This window comes from Petromyzon marinus, chromosome 77 (assembly GCF_048934315.1).
Source record: "Petromyzon marinus isolate PM22_M1 ecotype Great Lakes invasive population chromosome 77, UKy_Petmar_22M1.pri1.0, whole genome shotgun sequence".
NCBI classification, from domain to species: Eukaryota; Metazoa; Chordata; class Hyperoartia; order Petromyzontiformes; family Petromyzontidae; genus Petromyzon; species Petromyzon marinus.
Genome location: NC_133743.1, coordinates 2,692,620 through 2,717,319, shown reverse-complemented (window position 1 = coordinate 2,717,319; position 24,700 = coordinate 2,692,620). Strand labels below are relative to the sequence as shown.

The window sequence follows — 24,700 nt, the reverse complement described above, 5'->3', positions numbered from 1 at the left end:
TGTTGATTGTTGTTGTTGATGTTCTAGGAGCGATGATGGAGGGAAGGGGGGCCCCCGGAAAGGGGGGCGACCCCCCCGGAGCGGAAGACGACGATACCTGGGGACTGGGGAGACCACGTAGTGGTGGTGGTGATGGTGGTGGTGGTGATGGTGGTGGTGGTGGTGACGGTGGTGGTGGTGGTGACGGTGGTGATAGTGGTGGTGGTGGTGGTGATGATGGTGGTGGTGGTGATGACGGTGGTGACGGTGACGGTGGTGGTGGTGGTGGTGACGGTGACGGTGGTGGTGGTGACGGTGGTGGTGACGGTGGTGGTGGTGGTGACGGTGACGGTGGTGGTGGTGGTGGTGGTGGTGATGGTGGTGACGGTGGTGACGGTGACGGTGGTGGTGGTGGTGATGGTGGTGGTGATGGTGGTGGTGACGGTGGTGGTGGTGGTGGTGACGGTGGTGACGGTGGTGGTGACGGTGGTGGTGGTGACGGTGGTGACGGTGGTGGTGGTGACGGTGGTGGTGGTGGTGGTGGTGACGGTGGTGGTGACGGTGGTGGTTGTGATGGTGGTGACGGTGGTGGTGGCGACGGTGGTGGTGGTGACGGTGGTGATGGTGGTGACGGTGGTGGTGATGGTGGTGACGATGGTGGTGGTGGTGATGGTGGTGGTGACGGTGGTGGTGACGTTGGTGGTGACGGTGGTGGTGGTGGTGACGGTGGTGGTGGTGGTGACGATGGTGGTGGTGGTGGTGGTGACGGTGGTGGTGACGGTGGTGGTGGTGGTGGTGATGGTGGTTGTTGCGGTGGTGGTGACGGTGGTGATGACGGTGGTGTTGATTGTGATGACGGTGATGTTGATTGTGATGACGGTGGTGGTGGTAATGGTGGTGACGGTTGTGGTGGTGGTGATTGTGATGACGGTGACGGTGGTGGTGATGGTGGTGGTGGTGGTGACGGTGGTGATGGTGGTGGCAGTGGCTACGGTGATGGTGGTGGTGATTGTGGTGATGGTGGTGGTCACGGTGGTGGTGGTGGTGGTGACGGTGGTGATTGTGATGACGGTGGTGGTGGTGGTGGTGGTGACGGTGGTGATTGTGATGATGGTGGTGGTGGTGACGATGGTGGTGACGACGGTGGCGGTGGTGACGGCGGTGGCTACGGTGACGGTGGTGGTGATTGTGATGACGGTGGTGGTGGTGGCGGTGGTGACGGCGGTGGCTACGGTGACGGTGTTGACGAGGAGGGGACGACTGTGGAGGAGCTTGTGGAGAAGGTGGAGGTGGTGGTGATGGACGACGATGGCGAGGTGGAGGATGAAGATGAGGAGGTGGATGAGCAGGATGAGCAGGATGAGGAGGAGGAGGAGGATACGCTGCTGCTGCTACAGCGCAAGCAGCGTGAGTTGGTGCTAGCGGCCGAGCTGGGCAAGGCGCTGCTGGAGGCCAACGCTGAGCTGGAGCAGCAGAACGAGCGGCTGCAGTCGGAGATGAGGGACAGCGTGGAGGTGGGTGGGTTGGTGGGTTGGTGGGTGGGTTCACGATGGGTGGGTGGGGTGGTGGGTTGGTGGGGTGGTGGGTTGGTGGGGTGGTGGGTGGGTGGGGTGGTGGGTGGGTGGGTTGGTGGGTGGGTGGGTTGGTGGGTGGGTTAGTGGGTGGATGGGTTCACGATGGGTGGGTGAGTGGGTTGGTGGGTAGTTTTGTGAGTTAGTGGGTGGGTTCTCGATGGGTGGGTGGGTTGGTGGATTGGTGGGTGGGTGGGTGGGTTGGTGGGTGGGTGGGGTGGGTGGGTGGGTTGGTGGGGTGGGTTGGTGGGTGGGGTGGTTTAGTGAGTGAGTTAGTGGGTGGGTTCACGATGGGTGGGTGGGTTAGTGGGTGGGTGGGTTGGTGGGTGGGTGGGTGGGTTGGTGGGTGGGTTGGTGGGTGGGTTGGTGGGTGGGTGGTTTCACGATGGCTGTGACTTATTTTCCATCTCTATCCTTTTGGCTCTCTCACCTCCCCCCGTAACTCCCCCCCTCACCCCCACCATAACCACCTCCATCCACCTTCACCACCACCTCCATCCACCACCACCTCCATCCACCACAACCACCTCCATCCACCACAACCACCTCCATCCACCACAACCACCTCCATCCACCACCACCTCCATCCACCACAACCACCTCCATCCACCACAACCACCTCCATCCACCACAACCACCTCCATCCACCACAACCACCTCCATCCACCACAACCACCTCCATCCACCACAACCACCTCCATCCACCACCACCACCTCCATCCTCCACCTCCATCCACCACAACCACCTCCATCCACCACCACCACCTCCATCCACCACCTCCATCCACCACAACCACCATCCACCTCCACCACCATCCACCACCACCACCTCCATCCACCACCACCATCCATCACCACCACCTTCACCACCATCTTCGCCACCGCCACCACCACCACCACCACCACCACCTCCATCCACCACCTTCACCACCCCCACCACCACCTTCACCACCACCACCACCTCCACCACCACCTTCACCACCTTCACCACCTTCACCACCACCACCACCACCACCTCCATCCACAACCTCCATCCACCACCTTCACCACCATCACCTCCATCCACCACCACCACTACCACCTTCACCTTCACCACCACCACCTTCACCACCACCTTCACCACCACCTTGACCACCACCTTCACCACCACCTTCACCACCACCACCACCACCACCACCTTCACCACCTTCACCACCTTCACCACCACCACCACCTTCACCACCACCACCACCTTCACCACCATCTTCACCACCCCCACCACCACCTTCACCACCACCACCACCACCCCCACCACCACCTTCACCACCACCTTCACCACCTTCAACACCACCACCTTCACCACCACCACCACCACCACCACCACCACCTTCACCACCTTCACCACCTTCACCACCACCACCACCTTCACCACCACCACCACCTTCACCACCATCTTCACCACCCCCACCACCACCTTCACCACCACCACCACCACCCCCACCACCACCTTCACCACCACCACCACCACCCCCACCACCACCACCACCACCTTCACCACCACCTTCACCACCCCCTTCACCACCACCACCACCACGGCAGAGGCTGCACCAGGAGAAGCACTTCCTGCGGCAGCGTCTGGAGCGCTGCTCCTCCGAGTGGGAGTCTCGCGTCGCCGATCTGGAGGCCGACCTGCAGGCGGCCAGCGCCGAGCTCCAGTCGGCACGGGCGACGCTCAAGAGCGCCGACAGAGAGAGGAGCGCCTCCCTCTCACAGCTCTCGGAGCAGAACCAGAGGCTGCTGGAGCAACTCACCAGGGTAGAGAGAGTCTGGGAGAGAGTCTGGGAGAGAGTGAGTGGGAGAGAGAGAGTGAGAGAGTGTGAGTGAGGGAGTGAGAGTGAGTGAGAGAGAGAGAGAGAGTGAGAGACAGAGAGAGTGAGTGAGAGACAGAGAGAGTGAGTGAGAGGCAGAGAGAGTGAGTGAGAGAGTGAGTGAGAGAGAGAGTGAGAGAGAGAGTGAGTGAGAGACAGAGAGAGAGTGAGAGAGAGAGAGAGTGAGAGAGAGTGAGAGAGTGAGAGAGAGAGTGAGAGACAGAGTGAGTGAGTGAGAGCGTGAGAGAGTGAGAGAGTGAGAGAGTGAGAGAGAGACAGAGAGTGAGTGAGAGAGTGAGAGAGTAAGAGAGTGTGTGAGAGAGAGAGAGTGAGTAAGTGAGAGAGAGTGAGAGAGTGAGAGAGTGAGTGAGAGAGTGAGAGAGAGTGAGAGTGTGAGAGAGAGAGTGAGAGAGTGTGAGAGAGAGTGAGAGAGTGAGAGAGAGTGAGTGAGTGAGGGTGAGAGAGAGAGACAGAGAGAGTGAGACAGTGGGAGAGAGAGAGAGAGAGTGAGAGAGAGAGAGAGTGAGAGAGTGTGGGAGAGAGAGAGTGAGAGAGTGTGGGAGAGAGAGAGAGTGAGAGAGTGAGTGAGAGAGAGAGACAGAGAGAGTGAGAGAGAGTGAGAGAGTGAGAGAGAGTGAGTGAGAGAGGGTGAGAGAGGGTGAGAGAGTGAGAGAGAGTGAGTGAGAGAGGGTGAGAGAGTGAGACAGAGAGAGTGAGACAGTGGGAGAGAGAGAGAGTGAGTGAGTGAGAGAGAGTGAGAGAGTGAGAGAGAGTGAGAGAGACAGAGAGAGTGAGAGAGTGAGTGAGAGAGTGAGAGAGTGAGAGAGTGAGAGAGTGAGAGAGTGAGAGCGTGAGAGAGTGAGAGAGTGAGAGAGTGAGTGAGAGAGTGAGAGAGTAAGAGAGTGTGTGAGAGAGAGAGAGTGAGTAAGTGAGACAGAGAGAGTGAGTGAGAGACAGAGAGAGTGAGAGAGTGAGAGAGTGAGTGAGAGAGTGAGAGAGTGAGAGAGTGAGAGAGTGAGAGCGTGAGAGAGTGAGAGAGTGAGAGAGTGAGAGAGAGAGTGAGAGAGTAAGAGAGTGTGTGAGAGAGTGAGAGAGTGAGTGAGAAAGAGTGAGAGAGTGCGAGAGTGAGAGAGTGAGTGAGAGAGAGAGTGAGAGAGTGAGAGAGAGAGAGAGTGAGAGAGAGAGAGAGAGTGAGTGAGAGAGAGTGAGTGAGTGAGAGAGTGTGTGAGAGAGTGAGAGAGTGAGTGAGAGAGAGAGTGAGAGAGTGAGAGAGAGAGAGAGTGAGAGAGAGAGAGAGAGTGAGTGAGAGAGAGTGAGTGAGTGAGAGAGTGTGTGAGAGAGTGAGAGAGTGAGTGAGAGAGAGTGAGAGAGTGAGAGAGTGAGAGAGTGAGAGAGTGAGAGAGAGAGTGAGAGAGGTGAGAGAGTGAGAGAGTGAGAGAGAGAGTGAGAGAGAGTGAGAGACAGAGTGAGAGAGTGAGAGAGTGAGAGAGTGAGAGAGAGAGTGAGAGAGAGTGAGAGACAGAGTGAGAGAGTGAGTGAGAGAGAGAGAGAGAGTGAGAGAGTGAGAGAGTGAGAGAGAGAGTGAGAGTGAGTGAGAGAGTGTGAGTGAGTGAGAGAGTGTGTGAGAGAGTGAGAGAGTGAGTGAGAGAGAGTGAGAGAGAGTGAGAGAGTGAGAGAGAGTGAGTGAGAGAGTGAGTGAGTGAGAGAGAGAGACAGAGAGAATGAGAGAGAGACAGAGAGAGTGAGTGAGTGAGTGAGAGAGAGAGACAGAGAGAATGAGAGAGAGACAGAGAGAGAGAGTGAGTGAGTGAGAGAGTGAGTGAGAGAGTGAGAGAGAGTGAGTGAGTGAGGGTGAGAGAGAGAGACAGAGAGAGTGAGACAGTGGGAGAGAGAGAGAGAGAGAGTGAGAGAGAGAGAGAGTGAGAGAGTGTGGGAGAGAGAGAGTGAGAGAGTGTGGGAGAGAGAGAGACAGAGAGAGTGAGAGAGAGTGAGAGAGAGTGAGAGAGTGAGTGAGAGAGTGAGTGTGAGAGTGAGAGAGAGTGAGAGAGTGAGAGAGTGAGAGAGAGTGAGAGAGTGAGAGAGAGTGAGTGAGAGAGGGTGAGAGAGTGAGACAGAGAGAGTGAGACAGTGGGAGAGAGAGAGAGTGAGTGAGTGAGAGAGAGTGAGAGAGTGAGAGAGAGTGAGAGAGACAGAGAGAGTGAGAGAGTGAGTGAGAGAGTGAGAGAGTGAGAGAGTGAGAGAGTGAGAGAGTGAGAGAGTGAGAGCGTGAGAGAGTGAGAGAGTGAGAGAGTGAGTGAGAGAGTGAGAGAGTAAGAGAGTGTGTGAGAGAGAGAGAGTGAGTAAGTGAGACAGAGAGAGTGAGTGAGAGACAGAGAGAGTGAGAGAGTGAGAGAGTGAGAGCGTGAGAGAGTGAGAGAGTGAGTGAGAGAGTGAGAGAGTGAGAGAGTGAGAGAGTGAGAGCGTGAGAGAGTGAGAGAGTGAGAGAGTGAGAGAGAGAGTGAGAGAGTAAGAGAGTGTGTGAGAGAGTGAGAGAGTGAGTGAGAGAGAGTGAGAGAGTGAGAGAGTGAGAGAGTGAGTGAGAGAGAGAGTGAGAGAGTGAGAGAGAGAGAGAGTGAGAGAGAGAGAGAGAGTGAGTGAGAGAGAGTGAGTGAGTGAGGGAGTGAGGGAGTGAGAGAGTGAGAGAGTGAGAGAGTGAGTGAGAGAGTGAGAGCGTGAGAGAGTGAGAGAGTGAGAGAGTGAGAGAGAGAGTGAGAGAGTAAGAGAGTGTGTGAGAGAGTGAGAGAGTGAGTGAGAGAGAGTGAGAGAGTGAGAGAGTGAGAGAGTGTGAGAGTGAGAGAGAGAGAGTGAGAGTGAGTGAGAGAGTGAGAGACAGAGAGAGTGAGTGAGTGAGAGAGTGAGAGAGTGAGAGAGTGTGAGAGTGAGAGAGAGAGAGTGAGAGTGAGTGAGAGAGTGAGAGACAGAGAGAGTGAGTGAGTGAGAGAGTGAGTGAGAGAGAGAGTTTGAGAGAGAGTGTGAGAGAGAGTGAGAGAGTGAGAGAGAGAGTGAGAGAGAGACAGAGAGAGTGAGAGAGAGTGAGAGAGTGAGAGAGTGAGTAAGTGAGAGAGAGTGAGAGAGAGTGAGAGAGAGAGTGAGAGAGAGAGAGAGGAGCGCCTCCCTGTCACAGCTCTCGGAGCAGAACCAGAGGCTGCTGGAGCAACTCACCAGGGTAGAGAGAGTCTGGGAGAGAGTCTGGGAGAGTGTCTGGGAGAGTCGGAGAGTGAGAGTGAGAGAGTGAGAGAGTCTGGGAGAGAGTGAGAGAGAGTGAGAGAGTGGGAGAGAGAGAGAGAGTGAGAGAGTGAGTGTGTGAGTGTGTGAAAGAATGTGAGAGAGTGTGAGTGAGTGTGTAAGTGTGTGAGTGTGTGAGAGTGTAAAAGTGTGAGTGTGTGTGTGTGTGAGAGTGTGAGAGTGTGAGTGAGTGAGAGTGTGAGTGTGTGAGTGTGTGAGTGTGTGAGAGTGTGAGAGTGTGAGAGTGTGAGTGTGTGAGTGAGTGTGTGAGTGTGTGAGAGTGTGAGAGTGTGAGTGTGTAAGTGTGTGAGTGTGTGAGAGTGTGAGTGTGTGAGTGTGTGAGTGTGTGAGAGTGTGAGAGTGTGTGAGTGAGTGTGTGAGTGTGTGAGTGTGTAAGTGTGTGAGTGTGTAAGTGTGTGAGTGTGTGAGTGTGTGAGAGTGATCGCGAGAGTGGAGAGTGGACGCGCTTCATTTGAGCTCCCCGTGTTAACTTTATACACCTGGCACCCACCCACTTCCAGTTAACTTCTTCCTCTCAAGATTTTACTCGCCGGCAGGATTCACATCCCCTCTAGGGGGTGGGGGGGGGGAGCTCTGTGTAGAAGCGCAACACCGCGGTCGGGCAGAATTTGAAGCTCACGAGGAAACAGAATGGCCACCGAGGCAAAGGTCGCGGCCGCCAATCCAATCTGCCTTGAGTCACGAGGCCCCTCCCCCCCCCTCCCGCTAGGGCCTCTGCCCCGAGGCCGACCGACCCCGACCCCCCCCCCCACCCCCCACAAGCGCCCCCCACGGCCGCCATCGTCCCCCACGCCCCCTAAGGCCAGCAGGACGAGCGCCGGCTTCTTCCCGACGACGGATGAAGGAGGCCGATGCGGCCTGCCGACCGCCGGCGGCTGGAAACCCGTCGCTTCGGCGGCGGCGGCCGCGAGAACATTCGTCTCGAGCTGCGTGTGCCGTTCCCGCGTGCCCGGCGAGGCCGCGTTGGGGCCACGCTGGCCGAGCTGGGGCCACGGGGCGCCCTGTCACCGGGCCGCGGAGGCGGTGCCCTGAAGGCGCGTCTCGGCTCTCGAGGGGCGAGGGCTCCTTCGGCAAAGCAGCGAGAGCCTCCCCCAGCAGATCACACCGGACCCGGCAGGCCACGCAGCCTCCCCCCACACCCGAAGGTCGTGGCCCCAAGCTTCGCCGCCTCAAGCGACGAATCTCGGGAGGGAGAAATGCAGAAGGTCCACGGATCTCAGGGGGTCACATTTTCAGCGGAGGAAAACCCCCTCCCGGACCTCGAACTGGAAGACAACGGTGAAACCCCCCCCACACGCCCCCACACCACACCAGGAGAGGAAGCGGAACAGCTGCCGGACGCCGAAGACGCGGCGTTCGCCTTCAGCCGGACGCCACGCCGAGTGACGCGTGGGCGGCGAGGGAGGAACCCGCCAAGAGGAAGGAGGAGAAGCAGCAGCAGCAGCAGCAGCAGCAGCAGCAGCAGCGTCCGTCCGGGGGGGAAGGGGGGCGTCCACGGCGGGAGACCGTGGACGACGGAGCCGACGTCGCCGCGACTGCCGTGGCCACGGAGACTCTCGCTCCCCGCCGGCTGCACAGGAAGCCCTCGACACAAGGGGAAGGAGTCGGCGGAGAGACACCCGCCAAGGGCGGGGACGAGTGAAATGGACGGGATTCAAGGAGGAAGGTCCCCGTCCCCCCGCAGGCTGACCCAACGCCGGCGGCAGAGACGCCCCGGGGGCCATCCGCCCGAAGAGCCTGAGCAGGAGCCTGAGCAGGAGCCTGAGCAGGAGCCTGAGCAGGAGCCTGAGCAGGAGGAGCCTGAGCAGGAGCCTGAGCAGGAGCCTGAGCAGGAGCCTGAGCAGGAGCCTGAGCAGGAGCCTGAGCAGGAGCCTGAGCAGGAGCCTGAGCAGGAGCCTGAGCAGGAGCCTGAGCAGGAGCCTGAGCAGGAGCCTGAGCAGGAGCCTGAGCAGGAGCCTGAGCAGGAGGAGCCTGAGCAGGAGCCTGAGCAGGAGCCTGAGCAGGAGCCTGAGCAGGAGCCTGAGCAGGAGCCTGAGCAGGAGCCTGAGCAGGAGCCTGAGCAGGAGCCTGAGCAGGAGCCTGAGCAGGAGCCTGAGCAGGAGCCTGAGCAGGAGCCTGAGCAGGAGCCTGAGCAGGAGCCTGAGCAGGAGCCTGAGCAGGAGCCTGAGCAGGAGCCTGAGCAGGAGCCTGAGCAGGAGCCTGAGCAGGAGCCTGAGCAGGAGCCTGAGCAGGAGCCTGAGCAGGAGCCTGAGCAGGAGCCTGAGCAGGAGCCTGAGCAGGAGCCTGAGCAGGAGCCTGAGCAGGAGCCTGAGCAGGAGCCTGAGCAGGAGCCTGAGCAGGAGCCTGAGCAGCAGGAGCCTGAGCAGGAGCCTGAGCAGGAGCCTGAGCAGGAGCCTGAGCAGGAGCCTGAGCAGGAGCCTGAGCAGCAGGAGCCTGAGCAGGAGCCTGAGCAGGAGCCTGAGCAGGAGCCTGAGCAGGAGCCTGAGCAGCAGGAGCCTGAGCAGGAGCCTGAGCAGCAGGAGCCTGAGCAGGAGCCTGAGCAGGAGCCTGAGCAGGAGCCTGAGCAGGAGCCTGAGCAGGAGCCTGAGCAGGAGCCTGAGCAGGAGCCTGAGCAGGAGCCTGAGCAGGAGCCTGAGCAGGAGCCTGAGCAGGAGCCTGAGCAGGAGCCTGAGCAGGAGCCTGAGCAGGAGCCTGAGCAGGAGCCTGAGCAGGAGCCTGAGCAGGAGGAGCCTGAGCAGGAGCCTGAGCAGGAGCCTGAGCAGGAGCCTGAGCAGGAGCCTGAGCAGGAGCCTGAGCAGGAGCCTGAGCAGGAGCCTGAGCAGGAGCCTGAGCAGCAGGAGCCTGAGCAGGAGCCTGAGCAGGAGCCTGAGCAGGAGCCTGAGCAGGAGCCTGAGCAGGAGCCTGAGCAGCAGGAGCCTGAGCAGGAGCCTGAGCAGGAGCCTGAGCAGGAGCCTGAGCAGGAGCCTGAGCAGCAGGAGCCTGAGCAGGAGCCTGAGCAGCAGGAGCCTGAGCAGGAGCCTGAGCAGGAGCCTGAGCAGGAGCCTGAGCAGGAGCCTGAGCAGGAGCCTGAGCAGGAGCCTGAGCAGGAGCCTGAGCAGGAGCCTGAGCAGGAGCCTGAGCAGGAGCCTGAGCAGGAGCCTGAGCAGGAGCCTGAGCAGGAGCCTGAGCAGGAGCCTGAGCAGGAGGAGCCTGAGCAGGAGGAGCCGTCCCAGGCCGCCGCCGGGCGACGCGCCGGCCCAGCCGCTGGGCCCGGGGAAGTCGGCTGGGATCGGGACGGCTGCTTCAGCGTGGGGAGCGAGCGCAGCCAGGCAGGGGTCCGCCCTCCTTGACCCCTCGGAGTCCCCTGGGTCTCCCCGGAAGATCTCTGGCGCTTCCTCGGCGAGACCCAACGTGAGGGAGATGGACGGGGGTGCGGGCATCGCCCGGGCTCGATTTGGAGGACAGCAAGGCGGTGAGGGGGGAAGGCCTCTGTGACTCGAGCAGAGAGACTCCTCGACCGAGCGGGGGGACTCGAGTCCCCGGGGGAAAAGGAGAGGGGGCGAGGCCGGAGATACTTCCGCAAGCGCATTGCGAGGCGGGAGGCCACGGTGGGGGGGGGGGGCAAGCAACGCCTGCGTTCATCGGCTCCCTGGACGTGCACCGGTGCCAGGGAGGCAGTGTGGAGGTTTTTTTCCCGCAATGCCCCCCCTTTGCGAGGAAGCGCGCTGCCTGCCTCTGCCTTCCTCGTTCGGGAGAGGCATCTCACGGCCGAGGACTAGGATTGACTGGAGGGAGGAGTGGGGAGTGGGGGGAGGGGGACTCCTTCTGCAGCCACCTTGGCAACACCTCCTGTGGAGTCGCTCATCACCCTCACCGAGGTGGTGAAGGGAAGGGCCGCTCGCGGTAACGTTCAGCGGGTGGGCGATGTCACCGGCCGCTCGCGGTAACGTTCAGCGGGTGGGCGATGTCACCGCCCGCCCGCGGTAGCGTTTACGCGCCAGGTGACCAGCGGGGAGGAGATCCCGTGTCTGCACCTGGCCCGGGGATCCCCGGACGACGAGCACTGGGTCGGCCGAAGAGGGGAAAATGCAGGGACTCCTGGAGCAAGCCGCCCTGGTGGCCGTGCGGCGCGTACATCACCCGGGGCCAACGCCGGTTCACTAAGAGAGCTTCGTGTGACGTGCGCCCTGACGTCTGGCCTCAGGGCGGCGCCCCCTTTCACGGACCACAGCCTCGGCGTGCTCCGTGTCAGGCTGGAGAAGGGCCCTCCGCCGTGAGGGGTGCGTCCCACTGGCACCTTAGCAAACTCGCTGCCGGTAGGATGGCGCCTTCGTAGAAATGTTCGAGGGCTTCCGGGAAGAGGTGGCGAGAAACCCAAAACGCATCTTCTTTGGTTCTCTCGGTAAAGTCACGTAGGATGAGGATAAAATGACAGATTGATAAAGTAAAATAACGCGGTAAAATTCTCACGACGTTTCGGGCCACGACACCAAGCGGCCTTCATCAGGTGAAGGGACGAGACCGTCTGGTAGGACAGCGCTCCAGCGCCGGGCCGAGACGTCGTGAGAATTTTACCGCGTTATTTTATTTTATCAATTTATTATTTTATTCTCATTCTACGTGGTGGCGGTGACTTTACCGAAAGAACCAAAGAAGGTGAATTCCTTGCAGTCACGAAAGCTTCAAATCGAAATTTAACCAAAACGCAGTTTTAACTCCCTGGCCCCCGTGGTGGGATGTGGGCAAAGTGCACACCAGGCTGTTGTGCCAACAATACACCTGGGGGAGCACCAGGCTGAAGAACGCGGACACCACCGACGTGGAAGCCCGAGTCCTCGATTTGGAGGGTCGCCTCGCCGAGGACAGCGACCCCCCCCCCCCGCTCTTCTCCGAGAATACGAGGAGGAGAATGGGGGAGCGTCTCAAAGGGCTACAGGAGGAGCAGACGAGGGGGGCGTTTGTGCGAGCCCGGGCGAAGCTCATCACGGACCTCGACGTGGGATCCCCGCTTTTATACTCCCTCGGGAGGCGGAACGGGAGACGCAAATCCACGGAGTGGCCTCTTTGACGGCGACGGTGTCCTGGTGCACGAACTCCGGCAGAAGTCGACCGTCATCGGAGACTTCTACGGCAGCCTGTCCTCTCCCCTGAAGAAACATCGGAAGAGGCCCAGGCGGAGGCATGGAGCGGTCTGACCCACCCTGGGTGGAAGACGGGAAAGAGCTGCCGGAGCAAAAGCTCACCGGGACTGACCTTGACGTAGCCGTAAGAGGACTGGCCCCAGATAAACCCCCAGGGTTAAACGGGCTAACAGGGGAGTGTTACGCCGCTTCTTGGCCATCCCTGCGGGAGGACTACAGAGAGGTGCTGGAGGAAGCCTCAGTCACCGGGGGTGACGCCTCAGTCTTGGAGGAGGGCGGTGCTCACTCTGCTTCCCAAGAACGGAGAACCTGAGGCGCCTACATAGACTGGCGTCCGGCGTCCCTCCTGAACACCGGCTACGAAATATTGACGGAGGCTCTCTCCCTGCGACCGAAAGGTTGTGATTGCACAAGTCGTAAACGGGGACCAGTCCTGCACCATCCCCCGGACGGAGCATCCACGACGGCATCTTCCTGGTCAGGGACCTCATCGCGGTGGTGTCCCAGAGGTTGGGCATCCCAATCGCGTTTCTGGCCCTTGACCAGGAAAAGGCTTTTGACAGAGTGGACCACCACAAGGCACCTGCTGGGAACCCTCAAGACCTTTGGTTTTGGGGGATGCCTTCGTCCGAACGATCTGCCTACTCTACGCCGAGGCGGAGTGCGTGATCAAGATCAGCGGCGCCCTCACTGCCCCGGTCAAATTCGAGCGAGGAGTGAGACAGGGACGCCCATTGTGGGGCCAACTTCACGCCCTGGCTTCAGAGCCTTTCCTGAGTCTCGTAAGGCGGAGACTCAGCGGCCCGGTGCTCAGGGAACCAAGCGTCAAGTTGGTCCTGACGGCGTACGCCGACGACGACGTCCTCCTCCTCATCCTGCGCTCCCTGGCTGACGTCGCCCTGCCGCACGAGTGCCAGGAGGTCTTTTCGAAAGCCTCCTCCTCAAAAATGAACTGGCAAAAGTGCAGCGGGGCCTGCCGGTTGGTGGGTGGGACGTGACCGAGTGTCCCGAGAAGGCAAAAGCCATCGATCGGAGCACAACATCGCTGCTGCACCACCTTGGAGGTGTTCCTCGGACCAGAGGAGGAACCACCGTGGAGGAACCGGGTCGAGCCGGAGGGGAAGGTGAAGGAGCGGCTGGGCACCCGGAGTCGCCCGTGCAAGTTCCTCACCTTCAGGACAAAGACGTTGGCGGTGAACCAGCTGGTGACGTCCGTGCTGTGGCACCGACTCTTCTCCCCGCACCCCCCCCATGAGCCTCGTCAACGAGCGTCAGAAGCGAGTCCTCGACTTCTTCTGGTCGGGTGGAGGACACCGAGGTCGTGGCTGGGGTCCTGGCCCTGCCACTGGACGAGGGGGCGGTCACGGGCCGGTGTGTGCGTGCGGAGTCGGCCGGCCACCTTCCGACCGCAAGGCCGCGCAAAAGTTCCTGCACCACGCCGCCCCGGCACCGGCCTGGAGCGTCACGGCCTCCTTCTTCCTGAACCGGCCGCGATCGGCCGAGGATCTGGTCTTCGAACCGATCCTCAGGAGCCCCGCAGACAAAGCCGCCATCCACCACCACCGCCACCCCCGGCATGGAGAGGCGCCTCGCCAACGCGCCGCTCGCCAGGACGGGAGATCTGGTGGAGCCCGAAACACGGAGGCCGGTGGCTCGGACCGGCAGACGTGGCCTGCAAAGACAGGGGGGGGCTGCAGTCGCTCCGGGTGGCTGCCCGGATCCTGGCCGGAGCCAAGGGGGCCTTCTCAGCGGCAGCGATGGGGAGAACGCCGCCCGCCCCCATCGGCGTTGGGGATGACGAGGCCCCTCTCGGTCCCCCTCCACCGGAGCTCTCAGTCGTGCCGCTGCATCGACAATGCTGACAAACGAAGGCGGATCACGACCTGTGCCGGCTGGAAGACCTGCCGGAGGTGGCCTTCGCAAACGTCAAGAGGAAGGTGCTCTACTCCTACATGGTCCGGTTTCACCAACAGGACACCCTGAGGAGGAGCCACAAGGACCACGCCTGGAGGAGAGCCCCTAGCCCTGCGTCTCTCCGGAGAGGCCTCGCTGGAGGCAACTCCACTCCAGCCCGACGTACGACCGCATCGGCGACCTCGGCTGGAGCATCGCCCACGGCACCGTCACCGCCGACGTCTCCCCGGCGCGCTTCACCGACACGTCCCCGGAGTTGCCGGTTCTGCGGTAAAGGGGAGACGGTTGCGCGCCGATACGTGGAGCGCGAGAGCCCGGACTCGCTGCGTTCAAGGTCCTGAGAAACATCCTCCTAAGGTTCAGCCTCCACTTCTCCTCCCCCGACGGTCCTCATCTTTGGATACCCGAAGGGCGACGGACCCCAACATCTTCAGGGGCCGGTCAACGTTGCTCTTCGGCTACGCCAAGCTCGCCGTGTACAGGGCGAGGAAGGTGGCCCTGGAGGGGCAACGTCCGGCCAGCAGCCTGGGCATGTTCCGCGCTCCGGTCGGAGCCAGGGTGTGGTGTGGGCCGGAGTTCCGCCGTGCGCGGCTGACCCACGCCGTGCCGGCCTTCAGGGAGCGGTGGGCGCTGGAGGAGGCCGTGTGCTCGGTGGCAGATGACGGAGAGCTCTGCATGCAGATCTAAGCTACCCCGTCGGAGGCCGTTTGACTGTGGGAAGGGCTGCGTGCAGATGCAGCACTTGTCGTAGTTATAAAAAAGAGAGCGAGAGAGTGAGCGAGAGAGAGAGCGAGAGAGTGAGAGAGAGCGAAATGGAGTAGGAAGAGAGGGGGGTAGAGAGAGAGTGAGGGGCAGAGAGGGGGGTAGAGAGAGAGGGAAGGGGTAAGGAGAGCAGATGAAAAAATATTTTGTTGGCTCTTTCATTTAAAGGGGGGGCGGGTTTACATAAAGCAAAGCATAAAACACACAAAAAAACGAAATGATGAGCGGAGCAAAGAGAGTGGGAGAGATTGAGAGAGTGTGAGAGAGTGGGAGAGAGAGAGAGTGGGAGAGAGAGTGGGAGAGAGTGGGAGAGAGAGAGAGAGACAGAGAGAGTGAGAGAGTGAGTGTGAGAGTGAGTGAGTGAGAGAGTGGGAGAGAGAGTGGGAGAGAGAGTGGGAGAGAGTGAGAGAGAGAGTGTGGGAGTGACAAACACAACACAAACACCACAAACACCACAAACACCACGCACTGTGGCGCTAGATGCGCCGCGCACATCACAAACAAAACTTCACGCGGTGGTGGCGGTGGTGGTGGTCATGGTGGCGGTGGTCACGGTGGCGGCGGTGGCAGTGGTGGTGGTGGCGGTGGTCACGGTGGCGGTGGTGGTGGCGGTGGTCGTCCGGGTCAGGCCACGTCGACGAGCGAGCACTTGAGAAGGTGACGGGGGTGGGGGGGGGGCGGTGCCGTTCACGCCGGCACAGAGAGGGCAGGGGGCTTCTCCGCCCTGGGCGCCTCACCGGCGCAACGTGCCTGGGTGGGACGCGGCTCGCCCCAGCCTGCTCGAGCCGCGCCTCGAGCAGGCCCCTGAACGCCTCGAGGCCGCGTTCCCTCTCGTCTTGGAAGCCGCCGCTGCCGCCGCCGCCGCCGGAGCACGGCGGAAGCACGGCGGAAGCCGTTGGCGCTCGGCCCTCCACGTCAAGGCGCCGCCCCGTATACGGAGCTGCCGAAGGGCACCCCCCCCCCCCCGCCCCCCCACCACCTCCGCCACCACCACCGCCTCCACCGCCTCCGCCACCCAGTTGCCTGAAGATGTGCTCCCCCGAAAAAGGCTGCCTGGAAGCTTTGGTTGGCCGCGGGATTCTCGCGTTCTCCCGCGTCTCTCGGTGAAGTCACGTGGACGGCGCGTGGGGGGATGGCCGAGAAAACTCGCCGACGCGCCGACGCGCCGACGCGGGGCCAGGCTCCTCCTCCGACCCCGCGGCTAGAGGCCGTTGCCGAACGAGGGGCTCGTCCCCGGGGAACTGCTCCGGTGATGACCCCGGCAAGCCCCTCGTGCAGTCGGCCCCCGGGAATCGGCAAGGCCCAACGACTTCCTGGGTAAGCTCCCTCCCCCCGGTCGGGGGGAGGGCGGCGGCCTCCGCCGGGCCTCGGCCACCCTCGCCTGCCGGCAAAGGGCCCGGCAGGAGGCCGGAATGGGGCCCCGGGCCCCGTGGTGACGCGGCACGGACGCCCGCCGGGCTGCGAGCCCTCTACAAGGGGGACGTCTGGGGAGGGGGCGTGGAGGCGGTGGTGGAGGCGGTGGTGGAGGCGGTGGAGGCGGTGGAGGCGGTGGCGGTGGAGGCGGTGGAGGCGGTGGTGGAGGCGGCGGTGGAGGCGGTGGAGGCGGTGGCGGTGGCGGTGGAGGCGGTGGAGGCGGAGGCGGTGGAGGCGGAGGCGGTGGTGGCGGTGGTGGAGGCGGTGGCGGTGGCGGTGGAGGCGGTGGAGTCGGTGGAGGTGGAGGCGGTGGAGGCGGTGGCGGTGGAGGCGGTGGAGGCGGTGGAGGCGGTGGTGGCGGTGGTGGAGGGGGCGGCGGCGGCGGAGGCGACGAGCAGCCGAGCGCTTGGGAAGGTGAAGGCGCGAGGGCGCCGTCCACGCTGGTGCAGAGAGGAGGGGCGCTTTTCCGTCGCCCCCCGCCCCCCAGCGTGCGAGGGCGACGCGCCGCACGTCAGCGGCGTGGCCCGGCCTGAGCCGGGCCTTGAGCAGGCCCCTGGACGCCGGAAGCGGCGCGGAGCAGACGTCCGGTGTCGCCTTCGAGGCGTCTTTTTCCCCACAGGCCCATTGTCCATCAGGAAGAGCTCCATGTTGTGCCCCAGGCACTCCCCACCCCACCCCCACCCCCCCCCCCCCTTCCGCATTCGTCAGCAGGTGGGCGAGGGCCGGCGACCTCCAGGGTAGCTCCTCCTGGTCGTGCGGCGGCCGCCTGACGGCCACGAGCCTGAGGCTCGTGACCCCGGCGGGGCGACGTCCACCGGGGTCACGAGCCTGAGACTCGTGACCCTGGTGGTGATGTCCACCGGGGTCACGAGTCACAGGCTCGTGACTCCGGCGACGGCGACGACGTCCACCGGACCCCCGGCCGCCCTCGCCCCCCGGCCTGAGCCGGCGTTTCCCGTGCCGGACGAAGCGAGCGAGCGGTTGAGCGAGCGGCCTGTCGACTCCGGCGAGCGGCCAAAGCGGGAGGCTGGGGGGGCTGGGGGGGCTGGGGGGGCTGGGGGGGCCTCGGACGCTGCCCAGGGGCGGCGGGCGCTGGGCACCCCCCGGGCGACGTCTCGTGCGGAGCCTCGACGCCGTTTAGCCTCGACCGCGTCGGGCCGGCTCGGTTCCCGTCGTTGGGAGCGACGTCGCGCGGGCAGACCCCCTGGGTAGACCCCCTGGGTAGACCCCCTGGGTAGACCCCCTGGGTAGTCCCCCTGGGTAGTCCCCCGGGTAGACTCCCTGGGTAGTCCCCTGGGTAGTCCCCCTGGGTAGACCCCCGGGTAGACCCCCTGGGTAGACCCCCTGGGTAGACCCCCTGGGTAGACCCCCTGGGTAGTCCCCCTGGGTAGTCCCCCGGGTAGACTCCCTGGGTAGTCCCCTGGGTAGTCCCCCTGGGTAGACCCCCGGGTAGACCCCCTGGGTAGACCCCCTGGGTAGTCCCCCTGGGTAGTCCCCCGGGTAGACTCCCTGGGTAGTCCCCTGGGTAGTCCCCCTGGGTAGACTCCCTGGGTAGACCCCCGGGTAGACCCCCCGGGTAGTCCCCCGGGTAGTCCCCCGGGTAGACCCCCCGGGTAGACCCCCTGGGTAGTCCCCGGGGTAGTCCCCCGGGTAGTCTCCCGGGTAGACCCACTGGGTAGACCCCCGGGTAGACCCCCCGGGTAGACTCCCGGCTCATCCCCCAGGTAGACCCCCCCGCCGGGTAGACCCCCCCCCGGGTAAACTTCGCTCCGTCGGCCCGCCGGCTGACTCCTCCTGGGACGGAGCACAGAGCCATCGCCGCCTCAGGTCCCGGGCGGGACCTCGAGGCCACGCCGGTGTTCGTCTCCGGCGTCTCCGGCGTCTCCGGCGGCCTAGCGGCCTAGCGGCCTGGCGGCCTAGCGGCCTGGCGGCCTAGCGGCCTAGCGGCCTAGCGGCGTGCTCCCGTGGGCGACGGTGGTACGGCAGCCCCCCCCCCCCCCCACCCCCCCCACCACGTCGCGGGGAACGGTGGGCAGCCGAGCCGCTGGTTCATCTTCGTGAGTCCAGACGTGAGAAGGCTCACAGAGCACGGGACGACGGGAGGGCCCGGACCGGAGCCGAGGAGTTTGTCCGGCGGCTCGTCGGCTCAACGGCCCTCCCCCCCCCCCGCCCCGTCTGAAGGCCGCCTGCTGAGGCAGGGAGAGGAGGCCCAAGTCCTCGCTGGTACGCTTGGGCGAGGGAGGTTACGTCGCTGAGAGAGGGAGGAAGAGACGGGGAAGAGACGGGGAAGAGAGGGGATCGAGACTTTTGGCTTTCATTGCCGCCAGCAGCGGCACTGGGGGGCGATTCCGATACCGGCAGCGCGGAATGGAAGTGAACGCTGCAAATCCACGCGCACGACGCGAGAGAGAAGCCACGTGGTGGTGGTGGTGGTTGTGGTGGTGGTGGTGGTGGTTGTGGTGGTTGTGATGGTGGTGGTGGTTGTTGTGGTGGTTGTGGTGGTGGTGGTGGTTGTGGTGGTGGTGGTGGTGGTGGTTGTGGTGGTGGTGGTGGTTGTGGTGGTGGTGGTGGTTGTGGTGGTGGTTGTGGTGGTGGTGGTGGTTGTGGTGGTGGTGGTGGTTGTGGTGGTGGTGATGGTTGTGATGGTGGTGGTGGTGGTTGTGGTGGTGGTGGTGGTTGTTGTGGTGGTGGTTGTGATGGTGGTGGTTGTGGTGGTTGTGGTGGTGGTGGTGTTGGTGGTGGTGGTTGTGGTGGTGGTGGTTGTGGTGGTGGTGGTTGTGGTGGTGGTTGTGGTGGTGGTTGTTGTGGTTGTTGTGGTTGTGGTCATCGCGAGCGCTACGGAAGTTGAACACGATGAGGGTGCCCGTCTACGCTGGTACAGAGAGAGGTGGGGGCCCCGGGCCCCCCCCACCCCCCAGCGTTCTAAGAAGACGCTCGGCACGTCACCGACATGAGATCGCGAGAGGGAGGGAGGGGGATAGAGAGATAGAGAGATAGGGAGCTGATAGATCCGGATCCCATTCTCCTCCAGCGATGATGACACAGAGAGTGGAGGAGAGTGAGGGTTGGGAGGGTGGGTGGGTGGAGTGTTTGCCGTGTAGTGGAGTGGTGTGTCCGGGATTTGAGAGATCTCTGAGTGGGAGCCTGGCTCTGAGATCATCGCTACCCCATTCGGCGTCTTCTGTACACTCAGAGAGAGAGGGAGGGAGCTGATGCACATATACTCTGATTTAAATACAAAAAAACACTCATATATACAAAAGACAAAGATCCCCCGTGTAGCCTTAACAGAGTGTAGGGGCAAGTGCTGTTAGCGAGCACCAGCTATGAAGGCCGGTAACGGTACACGAGGGGGTGGGTGGCCAGCACCACGCCCGACCGCCTTTGTCTCCCCAGTGGCGATGTTTACTACACACCGCACCAGGTACTCATTTGAGGCCGAGTCGACCTAGGGGAGGCCCGGGACCGATTCAGATAATCGTCACTGGTGTTGGCCGTGAGCGGGAATCGAACCCGGGTCGCCAGGTTCATAGCGCAGCGTAGCGCTAACCACTACACTACCGCTCCCCACTCATATACACACGTATATACACACTCATATTTAGGGGCAAGTGCTGTTGGTAGTAGCGAGTAGCAGTACCTATGATGCACACACAGACAAAGCTCCCCCAGGTAGCCTCTAGCAGGGCTGTAGGGACAAGTGCTGTTAGTAGTAGCGAGTAGCAGCACCTATGATACACACAGACAAAGCTCCCCCAGGTAGCCTCTAGCAGGGCTGTAGGGGCAAGTGCTGTTAGTAGCGAGTAGCAACAGATGTGATACACACAAAGCTCCCCCAGGTAGCCTCTAGCAGGACTGTAGGGGCAAGTGCTGTTAGTAGCGAGTAGCACCACCTATGATGCACACACACAGACAAAGCTCCCCCAGGTAGCCTCCAGCAGGGCTGTAGGGGCAAGTGCTGTTGGTAGTAGCGAGTAGCACCACCTATGATGCACACACAGACAAAGCTCCCCCAGGTAGCCTCTAGCAGGGCTGTAGGGGCAAGTGCTGTCAGTAGCGAGCAGCACCACCTATGAAGGCTACCGGCACTGTGGCTACACACACACAGAGGGGGGAGAGGTCAGCACCACCACGCCCGGCCGCCTTTGTCTTCCCAGCGGAGATGTTCAATGCACACCAACAACAACCGCCATTCGCCACTAAGTGGCGGTGACGTCACCACGACGCTTGTGCCAGGCTAAGTGCACCCTGAGGCCACGTGAAGTGTCGAACGCCCGTTGGCAGGAGGCCACGGGGCAGACCCAGCAGGTGCCACGGGTCGACTGACTGAGATGAGTGGCTGATGCACCACCTGTGCCCCCTACTGTGCCAACCTGCACACCACCACTCCACACACACACACAGTGCGCTAACCACTGCACTACCACTCCACACACACAGTGCGCTAACCATGGTTGTGGTTGTGTTAATGGTTGTTGTGGTTGTGATAATGATTGTTGTTGTGGTTGTTGTGATCATGATTGTTGTTGTGTTGTTGTGATGATGATTGTGGTTGTTGTGTGGTTGTGATAATGATTGTTGTTGTGGTTGTTGTGATAATGATTGTTGTTGTGTGGTTGTTGTGATAATGATTGTTGTGATGATTGTTGTTGTGATAATGATTGTTGTTGTGGTTGTTGTGATAATGGTTGTTGTTGTGGTTGTTGTGATAATGATTGTTGTTGTGGTTGTTGTGATAATTGTTGTTGTGGTTGTTGTTGTGATGATTGTTGTTGTTGTGGTTGTTGATAATAATTGTTGTGGTTGTTGTGATAATGATTGTTGTGGTTGTGATAATGATTGTTGTTGTGGTTGTTGTTGTGATAATACTTGTTGTTGTGGTTGTTGTGATAATAATAGTTGTGATAATAGTTGTTGTTGTGGTTGTTGTTGTGATGATTGTTGTTGTGGTTGTTGATAATAATTGTTGTTGTGGTTGTTGTGATAATGATTGTTGTTGTGGTTGTGATAATGATTGTTGTTGTGGTGTTGTTGTGATAATTGTTGTTGTTGTGATAATGATTGTTGTGGTTGTTGTTGTTGTGATAATAGTTGTGGTTGTTGTTGTTGTGATAATAGTTGTGGTTGTTGTGATAATAGTTGTTGTTGTGGTTGTTGTGATAATGATTGTTGTGGTTGTTGTGATAATTATTGTTGTTGTTGTGGTTGTTGTGATAATAATTGTTGTGGTTGTGATAATGATTGTTGTTGTGGTTGTGATAATGATTGTTGTTGTGATAATAATTGTTGTTGTGGTTGTTGTGATAATGATTGTTGTGGTTGTGATAATGATTGTTGTTGTTGTGATAATAATTGTTGTTGTTGTGGTTGTTGTGATAATGATTGTTGTTGTGGTTGTTGTGATAATAATTGTCGTTGTTGTGGTTGTTGTGATAATGATTGTTGTTGTGGTTGTTGTGATAATAATTGTTGTTGTTGTGGTTGTTGTGATAATGATTGTTGTTGTGGTTGTTGTGATAATGATTGTTGTTGTTGTGGTTGTTGTGATAATGATTGTTGTGGTTGTGATAATGATTGTTGTTGTGATAATAATTGTTGTTGTGGTTGTTGTTGTGATAATAGTTGTTGTTGTGGTTGTTGTGGTTGTTGTGATAATAGTTGTTGTTGTGGTTGTTGTTGTTGTGGTGGAGGCTGCCGAGGTGGAGCAGCAGCTGTCTGCACAGGTGTTGGGTCTTCGCGATGAGTTTCGGGAGAAAAGTTTCTCCACACAGCAGCACCTGGCACGTCTAGAGAGCTTGCAGGCAGAGGTGAGCACTCACCACTCACTCACCACTCACTCACCACTCACCCACCACTCACTCACCACGCACCACTCACTCACCACTCACTCACCACTCACTCACTCACCACTCACCACTCACTCACCACTCACTCACTCAGTGACTCACTCACTCACTCACCACTCACTCACCACTCACCCACCACTCACTCACCACTCACTCACCACTCACCCACCACTCACCACCACTCACTCACCACTCACTCACCACTCACTCACCACTCACCACTCACTCACCACTCACTCACCACTCACCACTCACTCACCACTCACTCACCACTCACTCACCACTCACTCACCACTCACTCACCACTCACTCACCTCTCACTCACCACTCACTCACTCACTCACCACTCACTCACCACTCACTCACTCACCACTCACTCACTCACCACTCACTCACTCACCACTCACTCACCACTCACCACTCACTCACCACTCACTCACCACTCACCACTCACTCACCACTCACTCACTCACCACTCACTCACCACTCACTCACCACTCATACACTCACTCACCACTCACTCACCACTCACTCACCACTCACCTCTCACTCACCACTCACTCACCACTCACTCACCACTCACTCACCACTCACTCACCACTCACTCACCACTCACTCACTCATACACTCACTCACCACTCACTCACCACTCACTCACCACTCACTCACCACTCACTCACCACTCACTCACCACTCACTCACCACTCACTCACTCACTCACCACTCACCTCTCACTCACCACTCACTCACCACTCACTCACTCACCACTCACCTCTCACTCACCACTCACTCACCACTCACTCACCACTCACTCACCACTCACTCAGTGACTCACTCACCACTCACTCACCACTCACTCACTCACTCACCACTCACTCACCACTCACTCACCACTCACTCACCACTCACTCACCACTCACTCACCACTCACTCACTCACTCACCACTCACCTCTCACTCACCACTCACTCACCACTCACTCACTCACCACTCACCTCTCACTCACCACTCACTCACCACTCACTCACCACTCACTCACCACTCACTCAGTGACTCACTCACCACTCACTCACCACTCACTCACTCACTCACCACTCACTCACCACTCACTCACCACTCACTCACCACTCACTCACCACTCACCATTCACTCACCACTCACTCACCACTCACTCACCACTCACCACTCACTCACCACTCACTCACCACTCACTCACCACTCACTCACCACTCACTCACCACTCACCATTCACTCACCACTCACCACTCACTCACCACTCACTCACCACTCACCATTCACTCACCACTCACTCACCACTCACTCACTCACTCACCACTCGCTCACCACTCACTCACCACTCACTCACCACTCACTCACTCACCACTGACTCACCACTCACTCACCACTCACTCACTCACCACTCACTCACCACTCACTCACCACTCACTCACCACTCACCATTCACTCACCACTCACCACTCACTCAGTGACTCACTCACCACTCACTCACCACTCACTCACTCACCACTCACTCACTCACCACTCACTCACCACTCACTCAGTCACCACTCACTCACCATTCACTCACCACTCACTCACCACTCACTCACCACTCACTCACCACTCAGTCACCACTCACTCACCACTCACTCACTCACTCACCACTCGCTCACCACTCACTCACCACTCACTCACCACTCACTCACTCACCACTCACTCACCACTCACTCACCACTCACTCACTCACCACTCACTCACCACTCACTCACCACTCACTCAGTGACTCACTCACCACTCAGTCACCACTCACTCACTCACCACTCACTCACCACTCACTCACCACTCACTCACCACTCACTCAGTGATTCAATCACTCACTCACTCACCACTCACTCACCCACTCACCACTCACTCACCACTCACTCACCGTCACTCACCACTCACTCACCACTCACTCACCACTCACTCACTCACCACTCACTCACCCACTCACTCACCACTCACTCACTCACTCACCACTCACTCACCACTCACTCACCACTCACTCATACACCACTCACCACTCACCCACCACTCACTCACCACTCACTCACCACTCACTCACCACTCACTCACTCACTCACCACTCACTCACCACTCACTCACTCACTCACCCACTCACTCACTCACCACTCACTCACCACTCACTCACTCACCACTCACCACTCACTCACCACTCACTCACCACTCACCACTCACCTCTCACTCACCACTCACTCACCACTCACTCAGCACTCACTCACTCAGTGACTCACTCACTCACTCACCACTCACTCACCACTCACTCACCACTCACTCACTCACCACTCACTCACTCACTCATACACTCACTCACCACTCACTCACCACTCACTCAGTCACTCACTCACCACTCACTCACCACTCACTCACCATTCACTCACCACTCACCATTCACTCACTCACCACTCACTCACCACTCACTCACCACTCACTCAGTCACTCAGTGACTCACTCACTCACCACTCACTCACCACTCACTCACCACTCACCACTCACTCACCACTCACCACTCACTCACTCAGTGACTCACTCACTCACTCACCACTCACTCACCACTCACTCATACACCACTCACCACTCACCCACCACTCACTCACCACTCACTCACCACTCACTCACCACTCACTCACTCACCACTCACTCACTCACTCACCACTCACTCACTCACCCACTCACTCACCACTCACTCACTCACTCACCCACTCACTCACCACTCACTCACCACTCACTCACTCACCACTCACTCACCACTCACTCACTCACCCACTCACTCACCCACTCACCCACTCACCACTCACTCACCACTCACTCACTCAGTGATTCAATCACTCACTCACCACTCACTCACCACTCACTCACCACTCACTCACCACTCACCATTCACTCACTCACCACTCACTCACC

General features: G+C 59.8%; 2 protein-coding genes across 2 annotated transcripts in view; both read left to right on the top strand.

Moving 5' to 3' along the window:
* LOC116958461 (uncharacterized) overlaps positions 1-24,700 on the top strand; it is a 131,941-nt gene that overhangs the window by 63,130 nt on the left and 44,111 nt on the right. The window contains exons 2-4 of the mRNA XM_076056748.1: positions 28-1,493; positions 3,129-3,344; positions 21,582-21,698. Coding sequence (XP_075912863.1) covers positions 28-1,493; positions 3,129-3,344; positions 21,582-21,698 — 1,799 coding nt within the window. The remainder of the gene's footprint in view (positions 1-27; positions 1,494-3,128; positions 3,345-21,581; positions 21,699-24,700) is intronic.
* Positions 6,537-10,134, top strand: LOC142907315 (uncharacterized). Its single transcript, XM_076056685.1, has 2 exons — positions 6,537-6,602; positions 7,997-10,134. The coding sequence occupies exon 2, from the start codon at positions 8,326-8,328 to the stop codon at positions 10,009-10,011; it is 1,686 nt and encodes a 561-aa protein (XP_075912800.1). The 5' UTR covers positions 6,537-6,602; positions 7,997-8,325; the 3' UTR covers positions 10,012-10,134.

Excerpts from the sequence above, each read along its gene's own strand:
- LOC142907315 (XM_076056685.1), top strand. The coding sequence starts at position 8,326 with ATGGACGGGATTCAAGGAGGAAGGTCCCCGTCCCCCCGCAGGCTGACC.